At 39.0% G+C, this 21,269-nt stretch overlaps 2 protein-coding genes across 7 annotated transcripts in view; one reads left to right on the top strand and one right to left on the bottom strand.

The window, feature by feature from the left end:
- The window catches only part of TCEA1 (transcription elongation factor A1), a 32,490-nt gene extending 27,575 nt beyond the window's left edge, over window positions 1–4,915 (top strand). For all 5 annotated transcript variants that reach the window (XM_036338225.1, XM_036338223.1, XM_036338226.1 and 2 more), the window contains 2 exons: window positions 762–833; window positions 3,389–4,915. In XM_036338225.1, coding sequence (XP_036194118.1) covers window positions 762–833; window positions 3,389–3,397 — 81 coding nt within the window. In that variant the 3' untranslated portion in view covers window positions 3,398–4,915. The remainder of the gene's footprint in view (window positions 1–761; window positions 834–3,388) is intronic.
- A 2,364-nt stretch (window positions 4,916–7,279) lies between these two features.
- The window catches only part of RGS20 (regulator of G protein signaling 20), a 33,015-nt gene continuing 19,025 nt past the window's right edge, over window positions 7,280–21,269 (bottom strand). For both annotated transcript variants that reach the window (XM_036338222.1, XM_036338221.1), the window contains exons 2-5: window positions 16,791–16,939; window positions 12,504–12,587; window positions 9,866–10,100; window positions 7,280–7,468 (exon numbers count right to left, since the gene is read on the bottom strand). In XM_036338222.1, coding sequence (XP_036194115.1) covers window positions 7,280–7,468; window positions 9,866–10,100; window positions 12,504–12,587; window positions 16,791–16,936 — 654 coding nt within the window. In that variant the 5' untranslated portion in view covers window positions 16,937–16,939. The remainder of the gene's footprint in view (window positions 7,469–9,865; window positions 10,101–12,503; window positions 12,588–16,790; window positions 16,940–21,269) is intronic.

Here is a 21,269-nt window from a genome sequence, read left to right as displayed (position 1 = left end):
CTTAGCATAATGTTCATAAAGGTTTATCCATATTGTAGCGTGTGCCAGAATTCCTTCCTTTTTAAGACTGAATAATAATCCATTGTATGAGTGTACAAATAACATCTTTGAGACATTGTTTTCAATTTTGAGAATATATATATATTCAGAAGTGGGATTGCTGGCTCATGTGATCAAAGCAGGCATTATGACCTATCACAAACAAGCCATCCTGCTCTACCATCCAATGCCTCAATGGTCCACATAGGTGACCGTGGCCACATAGATGTTCACACACACACACTAGAGGCCTGGTGCATGAAATTCATGCACTCGTGGGGGAGGGGGTCCCTCAACCCAGCCTGCGCCCTCTTGCAATCTGGGAGCCCTCGGAGGATGTCTGACTTACAGCTTAGGCCCACTCTCCTATGCTGGCAGTTGGACATCCTTAGCACTGCTATGGAGGCAGGAGAGGCTCCCGCCACTGCCACTGCACTTGCCAGCTATGAGCCCAGTTCTGGCTGAGTGGCCCTCCCCCTGTGGGAGCACACTGACCACCAGGGGGCAGCTCCTGCATTGAGCGTCTGGCCCCTGGTGGTCAATGCATGTCATAGCGATGGGTCGTTCTGCCGTTTGGTCAATTTGCATATTAGCCTTTTATTATATAGGATTTTTGTCTTACCATTGTGGTTATTATATATTTCCATGTAGAATGTTCTTATTTAGGTTAAACTTTTAATAGTATTGTAAAAAGTAATATTTTTCACTTGATTTTGCTGCAGGTACAAACTCGTAGTGCTGATGAACCGATGACAACATTTGTTGTCTGCAATGAATGTGGAAATCGATGGAAGGTATGGCGCCTTCTTGGATTCATATTTTACTCATGTATAATAGAATAATTTCTTCAGGTCTTTTCATAATCCTATGTAGATACCTAAATATATACATATGCTCACACTGTTTAGCACTATGGGAGTCTATGACTAACCATTTGTAATGGAATATACTACTTTGTACTCTGTTAGAATTAAAGAATCTTAACTTTCCTACCTTCATTTTGTTTTGGTTCAGGAGTAACAGGATTGAGTTTTATATGTTTGGTTACTGTATCTTAGTCCTGTATATACTAATTCATTTGCTTCCACTTTTGTACTCCAGAAAATTTGTTCATATGTATTATTTCTCTTCATAGATTTTGTTTCTGGAAAAATTACTTAGTTGAAATCCAGTCTAATGGTTTTAGTGTTATTTTAGGAATTACAGATGAGCACTGTCATGGTTTGGTAGGGTTTTCACTAAGCCTTTATATTACTCTTGAATTAGCCCCACATATATACTCTTGAATTAGCCCCACACCGGCAAGTTTATGTTACTTAAATGATTCATGCTTGAGTGATTTTTGTGAGCCACAATAATATAATTTAAAATTGGGAGAAGAATTGCAGATTCATCCTAAGATCATTTTATCATTGTAGACATGAAGATGTTAGGGTATGGGATTGGCAAGGTTCACGTAGTAGGAATATAATCTTTAGAGCCAAATAGGTTTATAGTTCCTTTGCCACTTACTCTTACTGAACTAATATTTTATCATATATTAAATGTAAATAATACCTACATTAAAGGTTGTGGTGAGGAGTAAATGTAATATATTTAAAGTGCCTGATAATTGTTGATGTTCCAAAAATACTGACTACTTGTATTAATTTTTGTGAAGTGGTACAAGATTTTTGTTGTTGTTATACTTACATAGACATTTAAGTCTAATGTTTATTTTTTAATTATTCACATAAAGCATTTTCAGGTTAAAGCATTTTCTGAAAATCAGAAGTGAATTAAAAGCCAGACAGTGGGGCAATATCCTCTACAAATATGGAATGGGACTTTGGCCCTAGACACTATTTTAGGGGTTGAGACCAATACCCATTTTATTATATACAAAGATTTAATTCTGAGCTGAGAAAGTTACTTGTATTGAGAGTTTCTTCATGGTTTGAAATAGTGTCTCCTATCCTGAGTTGGCAGAGCTAAGAGGGATATTCCCTTTTTTTTTTCCCAATCCTATTGAGCAAATCTGGCTTTTCCAGATAGCTCTCTTAGATTTATTTTGTATGATGGAGTATTTTTATTAGTAGTAGTAATATTGGGTTTATAACGGTTTGTTTTGAATACTGGCAGTTTGCAGCATAAGTTCTGACATAGTACCTATTGGATTTAACAAAGTATATTTTAATATAAAAGCTGATGCTATGATGGCTTACTCTAGAAGTTCTAACTTGGAATTAATGTTTTTAACCTGAAAACATTAAGAAGAGAGGTTCTTTTATTATTTTTAAAATTAAATTTATTGGTGTAACAGTAATCAGTATCTATATACAGTGGGGCCTTGACTTACGAGTTTAATTCGTTCCGTGATGGAGCTCGTAACTCAAATTACTCGTATGTCAAATCAATTGTGAACAAGTGAGACACATGATGCTGGGCTGATGTTGTGGAATTCACTGTGACGTTCGCTGCGCCAACTAGCGGTGGGGTATCTGAAGCTGGCTCATAACCCGAATTTTAGCTCGCAACTCAAAGCAAAAAATCAGCCGAGAGACAGTTCGTATCTCGAAAAACTCGTTAGTCGGGACACTCATAAGTCAAGCCCCCACTGTGTGTGTGTGTGTGTGTGTGTGTGTGTGTGTGTGTGTGTGTATAAAAGCCTAAGCAACCTTTCAACCGTTCGACCAGTAGCTATGATGAGCAATGACCACCAGGGGGCAGACACTCAACGCACAGGCATGGAAACATGGGACCGACTGATGAATCTCAGAGGGAATGGGGGAGGGGAAGAAGAGATTAACCAAAGCTCTTATATGCATACTAAAGGCCAGGTGCATGGATTCGGGCACCGGTGGAGTCCCTCGGCCTGGCCTGTGGGGATTGGGCCAAAACCAGCAGTCCGACATCCCCCAAGGGGTCCTGGATTGTGAGAGGGTATAGGCGAGGCCAATGCACAAATCCGTGCACCAGGCCTCTAGTAATATATGATACATCATCTGTATGGTGTGCTCACCACCCAAAGTCTAGTCTCCTCTATCATCATATATTTGACCCACAGTACCCTTTACATCCTCCTCCAAACCCCCTTCTTTGGAACCTACCATACTGTTGTCTGTGTCTAAAAGAGAGGTTCTTGATTTTTAAAAATTTTATGCTACTTTAGTTATATATTTCTACTAATTCTAAGTTGGAGAAGTCAAACACTTAAGAAAGGTGATTATTTATATCTGAAAAATATGGCGTCTTTTAAAAAAAATCTCTTTCTTAGCAATATAAAGTGTATGCTGTGTTAAATGGGAGAAGGGATACACCCTATTGTCTTATTTAATGGTCTTACAAAATATTTCTTCTTTTTTGACAGTTCTGTTGAGTTGGAAGAATTGGGAAAATGTCTGGACCATTGAGAAAATGGATTTTGTAACTGGCTTTAAAACTAGGCCAAGGAAGTAGTTTTTCTGCAAATCAGATTTTTAAAGAAAATGCATCCGTTGGGTTAGTCTTTGTTTTTGACATAGTATCATCCTTTCTTAAATGCCCGTACTTTCAGATCAGTAGGGAGACTACATAATAATTATATGGTATCTATTTCAATTTTTTTTTCATTTTTATAAGTAATTGATATTAAATTTTTGGCAATTTATTTTTACCTTTTTTTCCTTAAAGGAAAATTACCTTAACTTTTTTACAGTCTGAAACAAACACAGTAGAAATGTTATTCTTCTCAGTTAATACATAAATGAAAATTACATTTTTTTCTTTATTGGCATGTACCTGCAAATATTAAAGGAGGAGAAAGATAATATAATTGTAAGTTTATTAAATGTGGTGTATACTTGACCAGCTTATCTAAATTGTACATAATGTTTGAACTAGCATATGAAATTGTTTTTAATTATTATATTCACAAGTCTGGGATAATTAGATATTATTTTGCATTTGTAACTAACCGTGATCATTATTTCTTGTAATTTCTTGTACATGTTTATTACTTGTTCTTAGTGGATTTTACTTTTGGAAACATGACTTGGCTTTGTTGGAATCAGTTCAGTTTTGTTTTATGTACCTGTTTGAATTTATAGTATTTTAGTTTTGCAGAACACTGCAATGGCAAAGAATGAAAGTGTCTATTTTCCCCTCATAGGAAGATATACTGGGAAGGAAATGTTAGTGTTTTAGTATAGTGTAGTTATTAAAAATAGCTCATAGATTTTGATTTGGAAATCTATACTGGCCAAGGATTAAGTATAAAGATTATATAAATCTTTCCATCTTGAGGTTGATAGAAAATATTTTTGTTCTGAGTCTAATAAGTTGACCTTTTCTGTTAATTAATGAGGCTGTTGAACAAACTGAATATATGGGCTATAATGCAACTCATTTTATAGTACAGATGTTATAATTAGGTTTTACTTTTTGTTTAAGTGTTTACCATTTATTCCGTTAGGAATAAGAAAAATTGATTTTCACATAAGTTCCTTAGTGTATGCTTGCTCTAGCACATCTTAAAGGCCCCTGTTAACAAAGCCCACAACTTATCATGCTAAATCTATATTCTATCAGACACCTACAGAAAGACCTCAGTACATGCTTTCACTCCCCTCTGCTCCCATTTCTCATTTCTTATTGGAAATCGATTTGATATAATACCGAAGACAACATTTAAAGGTCTTTGTTAAGACCTCATATATAAGAATTGGCCCCTGGTATCATTCCATCTTTACTTTGTCAGTTCACAGATTAACTTTTTGTTTTAGCATTTGAAAAGTAAAGTGCATTTTTGAAAAAATGAGTTTTAAAAAGAAAAAACATTAAAATAGTTCCACTTTTAGATTAAGTGATGCATTTTAAAATTTGTAATTCAAATAAAGTTTCTTGTTATTAAATTGTATCGCATTTTGTCATTTTACTTAACATTGAAGCTTGCTTTTCCTTTTGTTTAAAAAGTCCTCCTCCCCCAACTAGTAAGGTGTTCTTAAAGTACAGTTTTAATTAAGTGATGCCTGCTGGTTTTAAGAAAAAGCTAGTGTTGAACAGTAGTACAGAGGATGTTTCTCTTCTCTTTTTCTGAACCCTTGGTTCTATTGGTTTTAGTTTTGGTGTCACCTCCGTTAAAACTTTTCCATAGTTCTAGCCAGTTTGGCTCAGTGGATAGAATGTTGGCCTGTGAATTGAAGGGTCCTGGGTTTGATTCTGGTCAAGGGCACATGCCCGGGTTGCAGGCTCGATCCCCAGTAGGGGGCGTGCAGGAGATAGCCGACCAATAATTCTGTCTCATCACTGATGTTTCTATCTCTCTCCCTCTCCCTTCCTCTCTGAAATCAATAAAAATATATTTTTTAAAATGTATTTAAAAAAATAAAAGGTAACTCCTGTTTAAAAAAAAAAACACAAAAAATCTTTCCATAGCTCTTCAAGACTTACATAGCTCAGTTCTTCACTGTTAGAATGCTTACTACATACAGTTAGGGCACTTACTAAGTTAGTACTTTAGATGCCATGAGCACGTCTGTCCTTACCTGAATGAAAACTATTAGAGTGCAGGGGTTATGCCTTAATCACAATTATGTCCTCTTTGTCTAATAAAAAAGTGAGACTTCTAGGTAAGGGGTTGATGCCTTGAAAAGGAGAAAACACATTATTCTCTGGAACGGGACTGAAGGAGGCAGGAATAGATGCTGATCTATACATATTTATAGGTTACACAGGAGGTTGAAGGGGGTTAGGGACACAATTGTCATAATAGAGTAGGAGGTAAGATGGTTTACCAAGAAAATAAGGGCGAGGGGGTTAGGTTTGGGGTTTGAACAGAGTAATTCAGAAATCGTCAGGCTGAAGAGCCAAGTGCAGGAGATCACCAAGAGAAGAGCATCCTATGCCCTGGCCCGTGTGACTCAGTTGGATGTCATCCCATACATGGAGAGTTGCCGGTTGGATTTCTGGTCTGATTCCTGGTCAGGCACATGCCAGGGTTGTGGGCTTGATTCCCAGTAAGGGTTATACAGGAGGCAGTCGATCAATGTTTTGCTCTCACATTCATGTTTCTCTTTCTCCTTCTCCCTCCCTCTTGCTAAAAAAGAGGGGAAAAAAATCAACATTTTTTTTTTAAAGCACCTCATTTAGGGCTGAAGTGTGCTATGGGCTCTTGCCAATTAATTTCTAATCCACTACTCAAACCATTCCAGATTTGGGTGTCTTTCGCAGTCACCTCATTTTAGATGTCTTTCCCATTCATTTTAGTGATGGGTTTCTTCAAGATTTTTAGGTCTACAGACAAGTATTTTTATCAGTCAACTATGAAGTTACTTCATTTGCCTATCATAAAAATAGTGGGATTTAAAAACAAAATCCTTGTGTGGGAGCTAAAAGATATCTTGCATGTATCCCTACTTAATCTTCTATTTCCCAAGTATTTGCATGTGGAAAAAGTAAAGATTGAAGTAGAACTCTTGTGCTTTATTTTTTAGAGTGAAAATGCCCTCATTTCTTTCAAGAATAAAATGGAAATATGCTTCTTTGAAAGTTTTGTTAGGAACATGACCAAGTTGTGAACGTAAAAATTCATGTGTTAGGTTGGCAGATTCTGATAAAATAATGGTAAATTTTCAACAAAATAATTTTCTAAGCACTACTTCTCTTACCAAACATTGAGATGGATGCACTTCAGAGCACTGTGCTTCACATTAACCATGGATAGATACACACACACATCTATGTATTACATACATATAATCTCAGATTAAGGGGAAGTCCATTTTTTTACAAGTGGTCACATCTTTAGGAAATGGGAATTTGGGTCCTGTAATGGCCCCGGTAAGTGAAATATCCAAAACTGAGCTTGATGGACTGAAGGGGTAGTTGAGAAACATCTGAATGTCTTTTCTTGGGGAAGAGAGTAATCAGGTACTGAACTCACTCAGAACAAAAGCAGTCCTGGTGCCCCAGTGGGTGTCCATGCTCCACGTAGGTGGAGTCTTGTAGTGGATCCCTTGCCATTCAGAACGTGCCGCTGTTATTGTAAATGTAAATATACTATCTTTCTAAGACAGCCATGTCCATTTTTTCATAAGTAGCACTAACAGTGGCTGCAATTTCTACTGAACATGTAGCCTTCTGCAGAAGAAAGCATCTGTTATTAAAATAGCCCCTTATTAGTCCAGCAGAAGACCCTGGCTGCTACCTCTAAATTCCCTGTACTAGACATAGTCCATGAGTCTTTATTATTTTATTAATAATAAATATAGTTGATAACATCCTATGTTTCAGTGGATTTCTCAGATAAGGACTGGAGCAAATCTTTATAGACAGCAGAATTCATGAATCGGGGATATGAGTCTCTGTGCATTAAGGTGTAAATCTGAAGTTGTGCATCATCGAATATGTGTTGGGATGGCTCCACCATGTTCCTGTTGATGACTTCTCTGACTCGGGAGTCTAAGCTGACCTGTGAACAGAAACAAATAAGAGTTGTATTAGATACGTTTCTCTTTGGAAATCCATCCCAAATTCCCATAGCTTGTTCTGGTTTTTAAAAATCCCAAACCCATGCCTGACCGGTTTTGCTCAGTGAATAGAGCAGGGGTCCTCAAACTACGGCCCGCGGGCCACATGCAAATACAAATATTGTATTTGTTTCCGTTTTGTTTTTTTACTTCAAAATAAGATATGTGCAGTGTGCATAGGAATTTGTTCATAGTTTTTTTTAAAGCTATAGTCTGGCCTTCCAACAGTCTGAGGGACAGTAAACTGGCCCCCTGTTTAAAAAGTTTGAGGACCTCTGGGATAGAGCGTTGGCCTACGGACTGAAGGGTCCCGGGTTTGATTCTGGTCAAGGGCATGTACCTTGGTTGCGGGCACATCCCCAGTGGGGAGTGTGCAGGAGGCAGCTGATTGATGTTTCTCTCTCATCGATGTTTCTAACTCTCTATCCCTCTCCCTTCCTCTCTGTAAAAAATCAAAATATATTCTTTAAAAAATCCCAAAGTCACCCCAAAATTGAGCGAGCCAAAGAGAAATAACACATAATGAGGTTCTCAAATTTCAGTGGCTTCAAAAGCTCCTAGAAGGCTCCTTAAAACAGATTCTGGGTCCTCCCCTCTTCAGCGTGTCTCCATCATTCCTGTCCCACCCCACTGTTGATTGCTCACTGCACCAGCCCATTAGGATCCTGAGGCATTGGTGGGGGTGAGGGTGGAGGGTTCCAAGTCACTCTGCCCCCTTATGTGAGAGTTCTCTGGCAGGAGAGGCAATGTTTCATTAACTTTATATTCTTAGCACATATTTGGAAATAATGAATGATTTTATAACTAGAACCACAAGGCACTTAGTTTTGAGATCAACCTAACCTAGATTTTGGAATTGAAAGAACAAAAACTCTTGAGAGATGAAAACTTGCTTGATTTCACTCATAATTTCTCTGATATTAAAAAAGGACACTCTGGGGAAAACCTTGGAAGAATCAGTATCATGTTAGTGATGCTACCATATAAAATAAAGATATTAGGGGACATTGTAATACTTTCAACAATAAAAATTTAAAAATAAGTTAAAATAAAGATACTATAAAAAAGATTTTGAATCAGAATAAAGGGATACTTTTATTTAAAGAAATGCTTATACTATTTTTAAACAGTATTAATAGTGAGATGCATAGACTACCCCTTTTGGAGAATCTGATGAAAGTTATGGATACTTTCTCCAGAAAAATGGACAAAATCTTTCCCAGATTTCAGGGTGTACTTGGAGCCCATTGTGGGACCATGGTCAAAGGAATTAGAATACACTTGACCCTTGAACAATACAAGGGGTAGAGGCCCTGACCCCATGCAGGTGAAAATCCATGTATAACCCTTGACTCCCCAAAACTTTACTAATAGCTTACTGTTAACTGGAAGCCTTATTGGTAACATAAATAGTTGATTAGCTCATATTTTATATGTTATGTGTTTTATATACGACTAGAGGCCCAATGCACGAAATTCGTGCAAGGGGCTTGGCCCTCGCAGCTGTGGCAGCTTACCTCAGCCCTCACAGCCCTGGCTCCGTCTGGAATGTCGTTCGGCTGTATGGTTTAATTAGCATATTATGCTTTTATTATTATAGATAGTCTCATAATAAAGTAAGGTAGAGAAAAGAAAATCTTATTAAATGACAAGGAAGAGAAAATATATTTACAGTACTCTCTTGTATTTATTAGGAAAAAAACCTGCACACTTAAAATCAGGATTCTTGCCCAGCCAATGTGGTTCAGTGGTTGAACATCCACCTATAAACTAGAAGGTCACAGTTCCATTCCAGGTCAGGGCATATGCCTGGGTTGTGGGCTCGATCCCCTGTGTGGGGTGTGCAAGAGGCAGCCGATGGATGATTCTCATTATTGATGTTTCTCTCTCTCTCTCCCTTCCTCTCTGAAATCAATAAAATCCTATATAATAAAAGGCTAGTATGCAAATTGTCCCCTCAGGAGTTCGACTGCCCGCTATGACATGTGCTGACCACCAGGGGGTGGCACGGAACAAAGGAAGGCCTGGCCAGCAGCTGGCAGCCAGGGGAAAGAAGGCCCAGGCCGGCAGCCTGAAGGCCATGATCGGCCCTGATCGCCGGCCAGGCCTGGGGATCCTACCTGTGCACGAATTTCATGCACCGGACCTCTAGTTTTATATATATAAAATTCATTAAAAAAAAAAAACAAAGCAGGGTTGTTCAAGGGTAACAGCACTAGGGATAGGAGGTAAAGTCATTTCCTATGTTTTGGAGTAGCTGTAACTGTGCCAGGTGACCAAACAGAAGGGTTCATTTTATCCATGGGCTCCTGGAACAAAACCTTTTGGTAGGCACATACCTCTTTAGGAGAAAGAATAGAAATGTAGTCTTCATATATTGTCCTTGCCTTTTCCTCAATAATGCTCTTATTAGCTTCTTTTTTCAGTTCCTCACACGCCATCCAGAAAAGCATATTGTCTTCACTGAATTCTGTCCGGAGGAATTCGCGGAAAGCATTCCTTCCTGCTGGGGTGAGCATCAACTTGTCGAAGGACTGCGCCCAGGCACTGACCTCTTCCAGAGTAGGAGTTGGGCTGTGCAGAGACCAGAAGAAAGGGCAAAAGGGAGCCATGTTACTGGTAGTTCATCTGGATTTCATCACTGGAAACCTATCTTTTTCCTCTCTGAGAATGAAAATGTGCACTTTGGACCTTTCAGGAAGAGAAAGAGCTGTTTTTGTTTCCTTAAGCCTTTAGCAAAAACACATGAGTTTGATACTTTCATGTTGTTTAGCTGGATTGCATGGCTACTGCCCAAAGGCTGGCGAGCCAAATTGCTACAATAACTGCTCAGCCCATACTTGTTTATATCTAAGCATGTCCTGGAAAAGTTTTTAAATTATAGAGGAAAAGAAAAATCCTATAATCATCTGAGCAAGAACTCCCTAGTCACATGACAGACCCGAGTCAGCCCTGACCACACTGACTTCCAGAATAGCAGTGGGGCAGTACCTATTTAGTATGTTTTAACACTCAAAAGAGAATTTTAAAGAGGAGAAAAGAATATGAGTTATATAACTGCAGGTTATGAAGGGTGACAACGAAAATGAGCATCCATGAATTCACCATTTACCTTGAGAACCAGGCCATCGCCGAGAGCTGCACTTACCTTGACACTACACTCAGACACTGCCCTCTGGCTCCCCAGGTCTGAGGGAACCTCTATTCTTGATTTTGGGTTTTCCCTATTCTAGTTGATTTTTTACTTACATTTCATTATACTGAGGTCAGAAAAAACAATCTGTTTAACAATGACCTTTATTATTTCTTTTCCATTACCCTCTCCCCCTAATTTCTATGTATGTATGTATCCTGGAACAATGTATTTTTTAGTTAAAAAAATATATTTGTATTGATTTCAAAGAGGAAGGGAGAGGGAAAGAGAGATGGAAACATCAATGATGAGAGAGAATCATTGATTGGCTGTCTCCTGCAAGCCCCACACTGGGGATTAAGCCTGTAACCCAGGCAGGAGCCCTGACCGGGAATTGAACGGTGACCTCCCTGTTCAAAGGTCAACCACTGAGCCATGTAGGCTGAGCTAGTTTTTTTGTTTTTTCTTTTCTTTGAAGTCTATAAAAATGTCTCCTACAGCTTGCTTTTTCCACCCAACACTAAGTGTCTAAGATTCACCCATGCTGCTGTACGTGGCCAGCTCAGAGTTCCTGGGCAGGATTCAGCTCTCATTTTCCATTCTTGTACTATCCTCATCTGATTTTGGTTTCGCTGTTACACTGGCCTCTTAGACATTTGGGTAATTATACGAGACTCGTGTAATCTTGGAATGATCAAGTCCTGAAATGTTTTGTGGAACTAATCTGTGAAACCAACTGGCTCCAGTGTTATTTTGTAGGAAGTTGTTATTGGGTTGAATTTTATGCCTGAAAAAAGATATGTTGAAGTCCTAGCCTTATTTGAAAATAGGATCCTTATAGATGTACTCCGTTATGAGGGGTGTTCTTACAAACAGAGACAGATACAACAGCCCGTCTTTGGCTTAGCAACAACGAACTATTATCACCCCCACTTTACACATAAGGAAACTGAGGCATAATGTGTCTACTAAGTGCCCAAGGTCTCAAGGTTCCACTGGCGGGAGGGGTATAGCCAGGACTCGATGTAGGCATTGTGGTTTCAGATGTAACAGCCTCAAGCTTTGGTACAGAATACATGGTACTGGAATATACAAGATAAAAGCTGTTTTAAGAAACTTATAAATTGTGGAAGATTTTAATGTGCTTCCCAGACTTTTTAAAATCTAGGTAAGAATAACTAAGATAAAGAATGAAGAAAAATATTTAACCAACCTTTTAGGCTACTTCCCTTTTTCCTCTCAAAATAAATAAATCTCAAAAATAAACATTTAAAACAAGACCTATTTGAACAGTGCTTTTAGGATATTGGTTTTGTATTTGCAATTATGTAGGCAAAATTCCAAGAAAAGGTCTAAGAATATGTAGGTAAAAGTAAATCAATTGATACTACAGGTGGGAAAGAGACAATATTACAATCTGGCATTATGGAAAGTAATTTATGTGCATTTTCTGAAATTTTAAAAACAATACATTAATGGAAGTATAAGTTAATAGTGAAGAAAAAGATGGACTTTTAAAACTTTCCTGAAAACCAATGTGTATGTTTTATTATAGTCTTTTAAAAGCATACTATATAAAAATCAAATAACGTCATACGCTTTGTCAAGAAGCATCAATTTATATTTGAGATTAGCAGGTATTAGATTAATGATGGAACTGATTTTTCTCCCTGTCACACAATGAATTAAAAGGAAGTCTGCAGTGAAAATGTGATGCCAAGTTATGACTTGATATTGCTGACTTGCAGTTACAGAAACTATGTGTTCATTAAAACATATAGCGGAAAAAAATAATAAGGTAGGCATTTCTGTCAACTTAGTGAGCTGAACACATGAGATCTTACCTTTCTTCCCAGGTTGGAAGGTCGTCTCTTCTGAGTTCATGGGAAGCCCTCCCGGGTCCCTGTTCTTGATTTCTAACAGTGAGACTGCACAAAATAAGACATTAACGTGTCAGTTTAGACCATTCTTTATCAAAGAAAGCTTTTTAAAGATATTCTAAAGAGAACTCGATTACCAAGTGGAACTTCTTTCTTTTCTTCAAAACAGTGACCCTGATTGGCTTTCTTAAGAAAACCATATGACAATAAAGTATTAGCAAAAATAAATTACATTTAAAATACTGTGGTCTACACTAATCAAGAGAGAATTTACATTTAGAATAATATTTTCATAAAAACATGCCCATTAAAAAATAATAAAAAGGTGAGATCATCAGGATATTTTGCTTTTGCTTTTTCTCCTTTTTCCAAATAGTTTTATTTATTTATTTCATTTCTTGCACCTCGAAAACAAGTATATACTCTCCAGACTTTGTTTGCAGTCAAAATGCAGGTTTTATATATTGATAGGCACACCTACAAAAGTATCAGAGAGTACCAGGAAAGTAAATAAAAATCTATTGTATTGTTCAAGAGAGTTTAAGTTTCCTTATATACATTTGGTACATAACTTTGTAAATTTATTCCAAGTATTTTTGTTATTATTGTAATTGAATTTTCAGTTCTATCTCAACTCCTAACTGATTATTATTTGTACATATGAAGGCTATTACTTTCTTGATAGCTTTATTGAACCATTATTTATATATCACAAAGCTAATTATTTAAAGCGTGCAATTAAGTGGTTTTTAGCATAATCACAAGGTTATACAGCTATCACTAATATCTAATTTTAGAACATTTTCATCACCCTAAAAAGAAGCCCAGCCAGCCCTGGCTGGTGTGGCTCAGTGGGCTGAAGCACCGAAGGGTAGCGGGTTCGATTCCCTGTAAGGGCACATACCCAGGTGCACAGGACAATGCCCAACCAACTGAGCCACACCAGCCAGCGCTTTATTGAATTCTTTTTTGTTTGCATCAGTTTAGCTATAGTTCTCTTGTGGTTTCCAGGTATATTCTCGTATCATCTGCAAATAGGGAGTTACTTCTTATTTTCCAGTTTTTAGGCTTCCAGTCATTTTCTCTTGTCTAATGTCATTGGCTGATGATTCCTATAGTACAATACTAAAGAGTAGGGGTATCATAGACATCCTCACCTTGTTTTTGTTTTCTGGGTTTTTTTTGTGTGTGATATATTTTTATTGATTTCAGAAAGGAAAGGAGAGGGAGAGAAAGAAGTCTCAGTGATGAGAGAGAGTCACTGATTGGCTGCCTCCTGCATACCCCACACTGGGGATCCAGCTCAAAGCCTGGGTATATGCTCGAACCGTGACCTCCTGGTTCATAGTTCGATGCTCAACCACTGAACCATGCCAGTCAGGCCTCACCTCGGTTTTAATTTTAGCAGGAATGCTTTTAGTTTCCCATTAATATAAAAATTGATTTTTATCACTGCTTTTGAGTTTATCTTTCTATCACTACTGTATTATCTTTTCTATTCCTTTTATTACATCTTTCCTTAACTCTCTTTGCACCATTTTGTAAGCCTTTCAGTCTATTTTCAGCACATCTGCTTAAGAATTTTCAGTGATTGTGTGTGTGTGTTGCTCTATTTTTCTTTAAATGCAAAGTCATTAGAAACTCGTCCGACTTGTTGCTTTCATGATGCCAGGGCTAAAAACTGTCACTGAATAATGGTTTCTTAAAACAAAACAAAAACAAACTTGAGAGGCGTCTGGGTGGTGTTCTCTCTGTGGGAGAATGAATACTGATTGACTTCTGAGGCTTCGTTCATAAGCAGAAAACATTACTGCACAGCAGGTGTGAAAAAGCAAAGAGAAAGTGAAGGATGAATTTGATACAATATTCCTAAAAGAACTGGAAATTCCTTTGTGAACTAAATAAGCAATATTTATTTAAGCTTTGACATTTTTCCATGTCTCATTTTTTTAAAGTAGAAATATTTAAGGAGACAATGTATTTTTTAAAAAAACTGAAGAACATATTTTGTGTCAGTTTTTAAAACCAGAGTTAAGTTATTATTGCCAGGCGGGAAAGGACCCCGGGAGTGCTTCAGGGCATGTCCGGCCTATCTCGCTCAGGGTATGTTGGCCTATTTTGATTGGCTGGACCTCAGCAGCAAGCTAACCTACTGGTTGGAGCATCTGCCCCCTGGTGGTCAGTGCACATCATAGCGAGTGGTTAAGCGGCCTTAGCATATCATTAGCATATTACACTTTGATTGGTTGAACGGCTGACTGAATGACCAGACACTTAACATATTAGGTTTTTATTATATAGGATAAACATAAATACACAAAGATATTTTCAACTTTGTAAAAATGTTATTATGCAATATGCACTGCTTTACAGTTTGCCTTTTCCCACTCTAACATGAATTTATTTATTTATTTATTTATTATGTATGTATTTATTTTTAGCACATGAATTTAAATGCTGTGCGGTATTGCATTGTTTAACTATATCACAATGTTCATAAACTTTAGAGACATTTTCAATTTTTCTTGGTCAGACTAATGCTACATACTCGTCTCCTTTTGCACATGTGTGAGGTTTTTCTAGGGTAGGCTCTTATATTTAGAGGTTTGTTTTGTTTGTTTGTTTTCACCCAAGGATATGTTTTTCATTGATTCTAGGGAGAAAGAGAGAGAGAAACATCGATCAGTTACCTTCCATATGCACCCAGACTGGGGATCAAACCTGCAACCTGGGTATGTGCCCTGACTGAGAATCTAACCTTCTAATCTCCAGTGTATGGGATGATGCTTTAACCAACTGAGCCACATCGGCCAGGGCTAAAGGGTATATATTTAACTTCCATATATCTGACCCTTGTTAGTAGAAGCACAAGTGGTTTATATTTCCTGTTTTATTTCATTTGCTAATTTTTCTTTTAGTCATTTTTTTTTATTTATCTCTTGAAATTCTTCATTTGCATTCTTTGTTCAATGCATTATAACCCTCCCTACGTGGGTATTTTCTCCACTTAGATCCGTGGTCGGCAAACTGCGGCTCACGAGCCACATGCGACTCTTTGGCCCCTTGAGTGTGGCTCTTCCTAAGCCTTAGGAGTACCCTAACTAAGTTAATAACAATGTACCTACCTTTATAGTTTAAGTTTAAAAAATTTGGCTCTCAAAAGAAATTTCAATCGTTGTACTGTTGATATTTGGCTCTGTTGACTAATGAGTTTGCCGACCACTGACCTAGACAGTCACGTGTGCCACTCCTCCAGTTTCCTGCTGGTCCTCTAGATTATACTTGAGGATGAAGTTTTGGCTTGAATGTCAGACTGCTTAGCTCTTGTCAGTCCTGTCTCCCCACATTCCCACTTGCTGTCAGGCCTCTGTCCCAAATGGACACACCACCCAGCATCATGATTCCATTGGTCCTTGGAGTGTCATTTGGTGCAACTCATCCACCAGATTGGAACTTCATAGAAATTAACACTAGCCCAAGTGAAGTGGAGCAGACCTAACTTTCCTGGACATTTCATCTTCAATCTTCACCCCACCCCCAATTCTGTCACTATTCTTGATCAGTCCCTATATTAATTTTTCTTCTTCACTGGACAGTGAGTCTTAGTTCAACTTGTAGTCAAGCCTACATAAATTTGCGATCATTGAATTGCCTAAAGGTATGTACACAGCTGGCACTAAACACTTTTCTTATCCAATATTTTAGAAATGCAATCTAATGTTCCTATGATTTCAAGGTATAAGCCATATACATTTCTCTAGACTTTTAACTGATTTACTGAAATGGTCAAAGGTGTTTTATTTTCAAATTGTATATCTATCTTTTTAAGCAATGATTGTTTTTTTTTTCCTTTTAACAGTAAGTTAGCCTATATTTTGACACTTAATTAAAAAACAAAAAAATTAATAAGGCAAAAGCAGCAGATGATAAAATCTAGGCTCTTTGTACTTAAAGCCCTAACCTTTAAGACCCATCTTAGTTTCTACCCAAATATTAATATTCAATCATCAACTTCCTTAGGTTCTTCTTTAGTGTTTTAACAACATCAGCCTGATTTCAGGAATTTGAATATAGGTCCCTCAAGAGCTAGGATGCAGCCTCCTTGTTTTTGTTGTTGACCTTCACAGAACCCAAATCGGTGTCAGACATATGGTAGTGGTTTAAAAAACACTATTGAATTAATCACAAGCTGGCACAAGAGGCAGCATTTCTCAACCAGGAGCACATTAACGACAAAGCCCCAAACCTCACCATGAACAGCTACAACAGCAGCACCAGCAGAAGCAGCAAGCGTTGGATCCTCGGTTCCCCACTCCGTGCTGGCCCAGGAGGGAGTCTGATGTCTCCTGGGCTGCAGACATCTGTCGCTTCTGCATCTCCCTCCGTTCTGAGCCCATCAGCTGCAACAATGAAAGGAAAATTGGTTTGGGTGGGCAGAGTGACCACAACTTAAGCTTGGTGATTCAGTTGTTTGGATCATTGAGAAAATGCAATGTGACGATATCCAGGTCATTTCCACTAAATCTGGTAAAATATGGTGCTTAGAATTAATTTACCAAAGGTTCATTTAATGTCTAGCATCTGCCATGCACTGTAATATATTTTAGGAATAAAATCATGAATGGAGGGTCCGTGCACCAAGGCACCCACAGTTGAGTAAAGGAGACACTGGCATCATAGACATTGAAGACATGCAGTAAAGTGACAATAAGGTAATGTCCCAGCTGCAGAATTCCCTTTGGGTTGAACCGATGGGGAGCAGTTGAATTACAGTTGCCCATGAGGCCAGAGCATGGATATGGGAAGAAGCCACACCCAAAATGTCAGGCACAGTAACACAGCAGGCAGAGCAACCCTTAGGAGAGGAGCACGGCGGGGGTGGCTGCACTGAGTTATAAAATAAATGAGTAAATAAATAAATAAATAAATAAATAAATAAATAAAGTAAGTAAGTCACAGAGATGTAAAGTACAGCCCAGGGAATATAATCAATAATCCTATATAATAAAAGGCTTATATGCAAATAGACTGAACGGCGGAACAACTGGTCACTATGAGGTGCATTGACCACCAGGGGGGCAGATGCTCAATGCAGAAGCTGCCCCCTGGTGGTCAGTGTGCTCTCTCACAGGGAGAGCGCCGCTCAGCCAGAAGCCAGGCTCATGGCTGGTGAGTGCAGCGGCAGTGGCAGGAACCTCTCCCACCTCCACGGCAGGGCTAAGGACGTCCGACTGCCTAAGCTGGCAGTCGGATGTCCCCCAAGGGCTCCCAGACTGCGAGAGGGTGCAGGCCAGGCTGAGGAACCCCCCTGGAGTGCAAGAATTTCATGCACCAGGCTTCTAGCATTGTAATAACTTTGTGGGTTTTAAAAAATATATTTTTATTGATTTCAGAGAGGAAGGGGGAGTGAGAGAGAGATAGAATCAACGATGAAGAGAGAATCATTGATTGGCTGCCTCCTGCATGCCCCCTACTGGGGATCGAGCCCACAACCTAGGCATGTGCTATGACGGGGAATCAAACCATGACCTCCTGGTTCATAGGTGGACACTCAACCACTGAGCCATGCTAGTGGGGTTATTGTAATAACTTTGTATGGTGGTGACAGAAGGTTACTAGATAACATGATGATGACTTTGTATGCTATATAAACTTCAAATTACTATGTTGTATACCTGAAACTAATATAATGTTGTATGTCAACTATAATAACAATTTAAATAAACATGGTGGAGGATGGAAGTCCTGGGGAAGCCTCCTGGTCCTGAGGCTCACTGATATATTCCAATCTTCACTAGCTGCGAAACCTTGAAGAAGTTACCCAATTGAACTGTGACCTCCTGGTTCATAGGTTAACGCTCATCCACTGGGCCATGATGGCCGGACTGGGTTTGTTTTTCTAGTCCAGCATTGGGTTTATTTCTTCCTCGTATTACCTATTCTAATATGCTATTGGACTTTGTTTTAATTATTATAGTTTGATTATATATTTTTATATTAGGTAAGTAGAGTTCCTTTCGTGAATTAGAAAAAAAATTGGTTTTGGCTGTCCTTGTCTAGTTTTTCTTCCATTTGAATTTTGGAATCAGTTTGTCAAGGTCCAAAAAATACTACGTTGGGATTTTGATTAGGACACATTGAATTTATAGATTTATGTATGACAAATGTCATCTGTTTTAGTACCTGCCAAATCAGGGGTGACTCCGCTGGATTAGCTCTTTTAATTATACTGAGATGTAAGTTCCAGGACAGCAAGAGGGCCTGTCAGAGTGTTTCTGACCCTTCACCCACAGCCAGAACAATGCTCACAACACCTGTCTACAACACCTGTCCACAACACCTGTCCATAACACCTGTCCAAAGAGCCCAGCCTCTGAGCAGTTTGGACCCTTGAGCTGGTGCATCTCACTTGGCCAAAGGTGGAGGCAGAGACATTTGCCTAACTCACAGCTGGGAGGCAGGCCCCCTTTGATGCCTCAGGGGACAAGCTTTGGGCTCCTCTGGACATCACATTCTCACAACTTCTGCAGCATTGCAGCGGGACACAGACCGACCTGGTTTCACTTCATTGAGGACACAGAGGGGCAGGGCCAAGCCCCACAATCTCCAAAGAGGCTCTGGGCAAAATTCTGAGTTTTCAAAAACTTCTGTTTGGGGGTTTTATTGTCTGAATAATTTGGGGGCTATTTTAAGAAAAAGCTAGTTCATTGTTCTAGTAGGGGAAGTCAACTGAAAGTTTAATGATAACAATGGGCTTTTTAGAATTAAAATTACTTCCAGATGGATGCTCACACACGCCTTTACCCTTTAAAAACTACTTAAGTATGTTACCATCTGTCTTACAGGGACTTGGAGCGGAAATCTTTACTCTTTTGTTTATATAGCTGTCGCCAAGTTTGTAACGTAAGCTACCAAAGATTTTAAGACTATAATAGTAATGTCTTTCTGTTCTCTTCTGCTGTTACTGAATGAACATATTGCAAAATAGCAAAAGGGAGTGAATGGCTAGGCTTTTTCAGGGAAATGATAGCTTGACTTTAGACATGAATTTTTCCACGTTGCAAACATTTTTGTCCTGTTTTTCCCCCCTATAATTTTTTACAAGTGCCTTTGGGAAACATTAGAAGGAAAGAGTCTGACCTGAAGGAAATTAATAAGTTATGCATGTTTTGACTTGTTCTTTCTTAATACCAATCAACACTCTGGAGCATTTTGCAACTACTGCTGGAAATCTCTATCAGGGGATTTCCTTAGGCCAGAAGACCATGGGAATTTCTCAGGGTTATGGCAGATATGTGAATTCCCAAGGACAACTTAGCCCAGGGGCACCTTGGAAAGTACTAAAATCTTGTCTGTGGTGCTGCTTTAGTGAATCTCCAAATAAAAATGTGTCAGGCAGTCATTAACGGTTTGCACGAGGCGCCCTGCCAGCTTTTTTCTGTTTCACAGCTAGGAATAGGCTCTCTAGCAAGAATTTCTGAGCAATCATTATAAATTATGGGGGGGTGGGGGGGACCAGGACAAAATATTTGCAACATGGAAAAGTTCATCCCTAAATTGAACTACCATTTCCCTGAATAAGCCTACCCATTCACTCCCTTTTTCTATTTTGGGAAGCAGCGTTACTATCCATCCAGCTATCTAAGAAAGCCTGAAGTTACCCCCAATTCCTCCCACTGCCACCTCATGGCAAACCATGGGAAGACTATCTGCCAGGATGTCTTTCATGCCTATCCCCTGTCCTTTCTCCAGGGCCTGGAGTCATGGAGGAAGTCTCTATATCATCACTCTGCCTCAGATCCCTAGAAAAAGGATAACATTCTGGAAGGAACTCTGAGTTTTGAAACCTACATAAATATAGAGCCTAGATCATGCATTATGCATGCTTCACAGCGACCCTAAGAGTGTGAACTGAAATTTGGAGTTAATTTAAATCCTCTACAAATCCACACTTTTATGAAAGTGCCGGAAGTAAGGTTGGAAGCAATAGAGCATTAAAAATTAAATCAGTTTCCTCTTTGATTCTGAAGTGACCCAGGGAACTTATCCACCCAAGGGAGGAAAGGATAAAGCCCCTGCTGTGCTCCCCTAATCACCACCACATTTCTAGGTAAATTCTGAATGCGCTTCAATACTAAGATAAGGGTCTGGGAACATCTGATATCCTCAGATGCATTTAGGCAGTTTCCTCAACCTAGAACAATTCTCCAAGTTAACAATGCAATATCACCATCACCACCACCACCACCATCACTGCTCTTCAGGTCAGTCAAGGAAGTTGCAGCTAGAGGGAGGCAGGAGGCACCTGGTGGTGCAAGGGGAGGGGTATGTCAGGAGGCATTCCAGCCATAAAGAGGGCTGGGGCTCCAAGGGCTGGCCTGGAGTGGATACTATGAACATCTTCTGGCAAGCAGAGGCTCCGGTGTAAGAACACCTGTGACCTTTGCAGCATGTGCTCAAACATACCTTGTACCTAGCAACCACATTGGAAATGAGTGACCTATCCAATGTTCACAACAGCCTTTACAGAATAATGTTCTCAGCAAAAGTACAAGTGAGCTGGTCATGCAGACATGGTGTCCCTCTAATGGGACAGAGTAGGAAGTGCCAGTGCCACCCATGAGGTGGTCTGGTCAAGTCACTGAACCTAAGTCCATTTGAGCTATTGAATCTAACAGCTCGTTTGCAGGAACTTAGGGAATAGAGGAACAAGTTAGCCTCCAGAGGAAG

Source organism: Myotis myotis, unplaced genomic scaffold, assembly GCF_014108235.1.
Source record: "Myotis myotis isolate mMyoMyo1 unplaced genomic scaffold, mMyoMyo1.p scaffold_m19_p_16, whole genome shotgun sequence".
Lineage (NCBI taxonomy): Eukaryota > Metazoa > Chordata > Mammalia > Chiroptera > Vespertilionidae > Myotis > Myotis myotis.
Note: the sequence above shows the minus strand (reverse complement) of the source record. Positions and strands in the feature narration are given on the sequence as shown.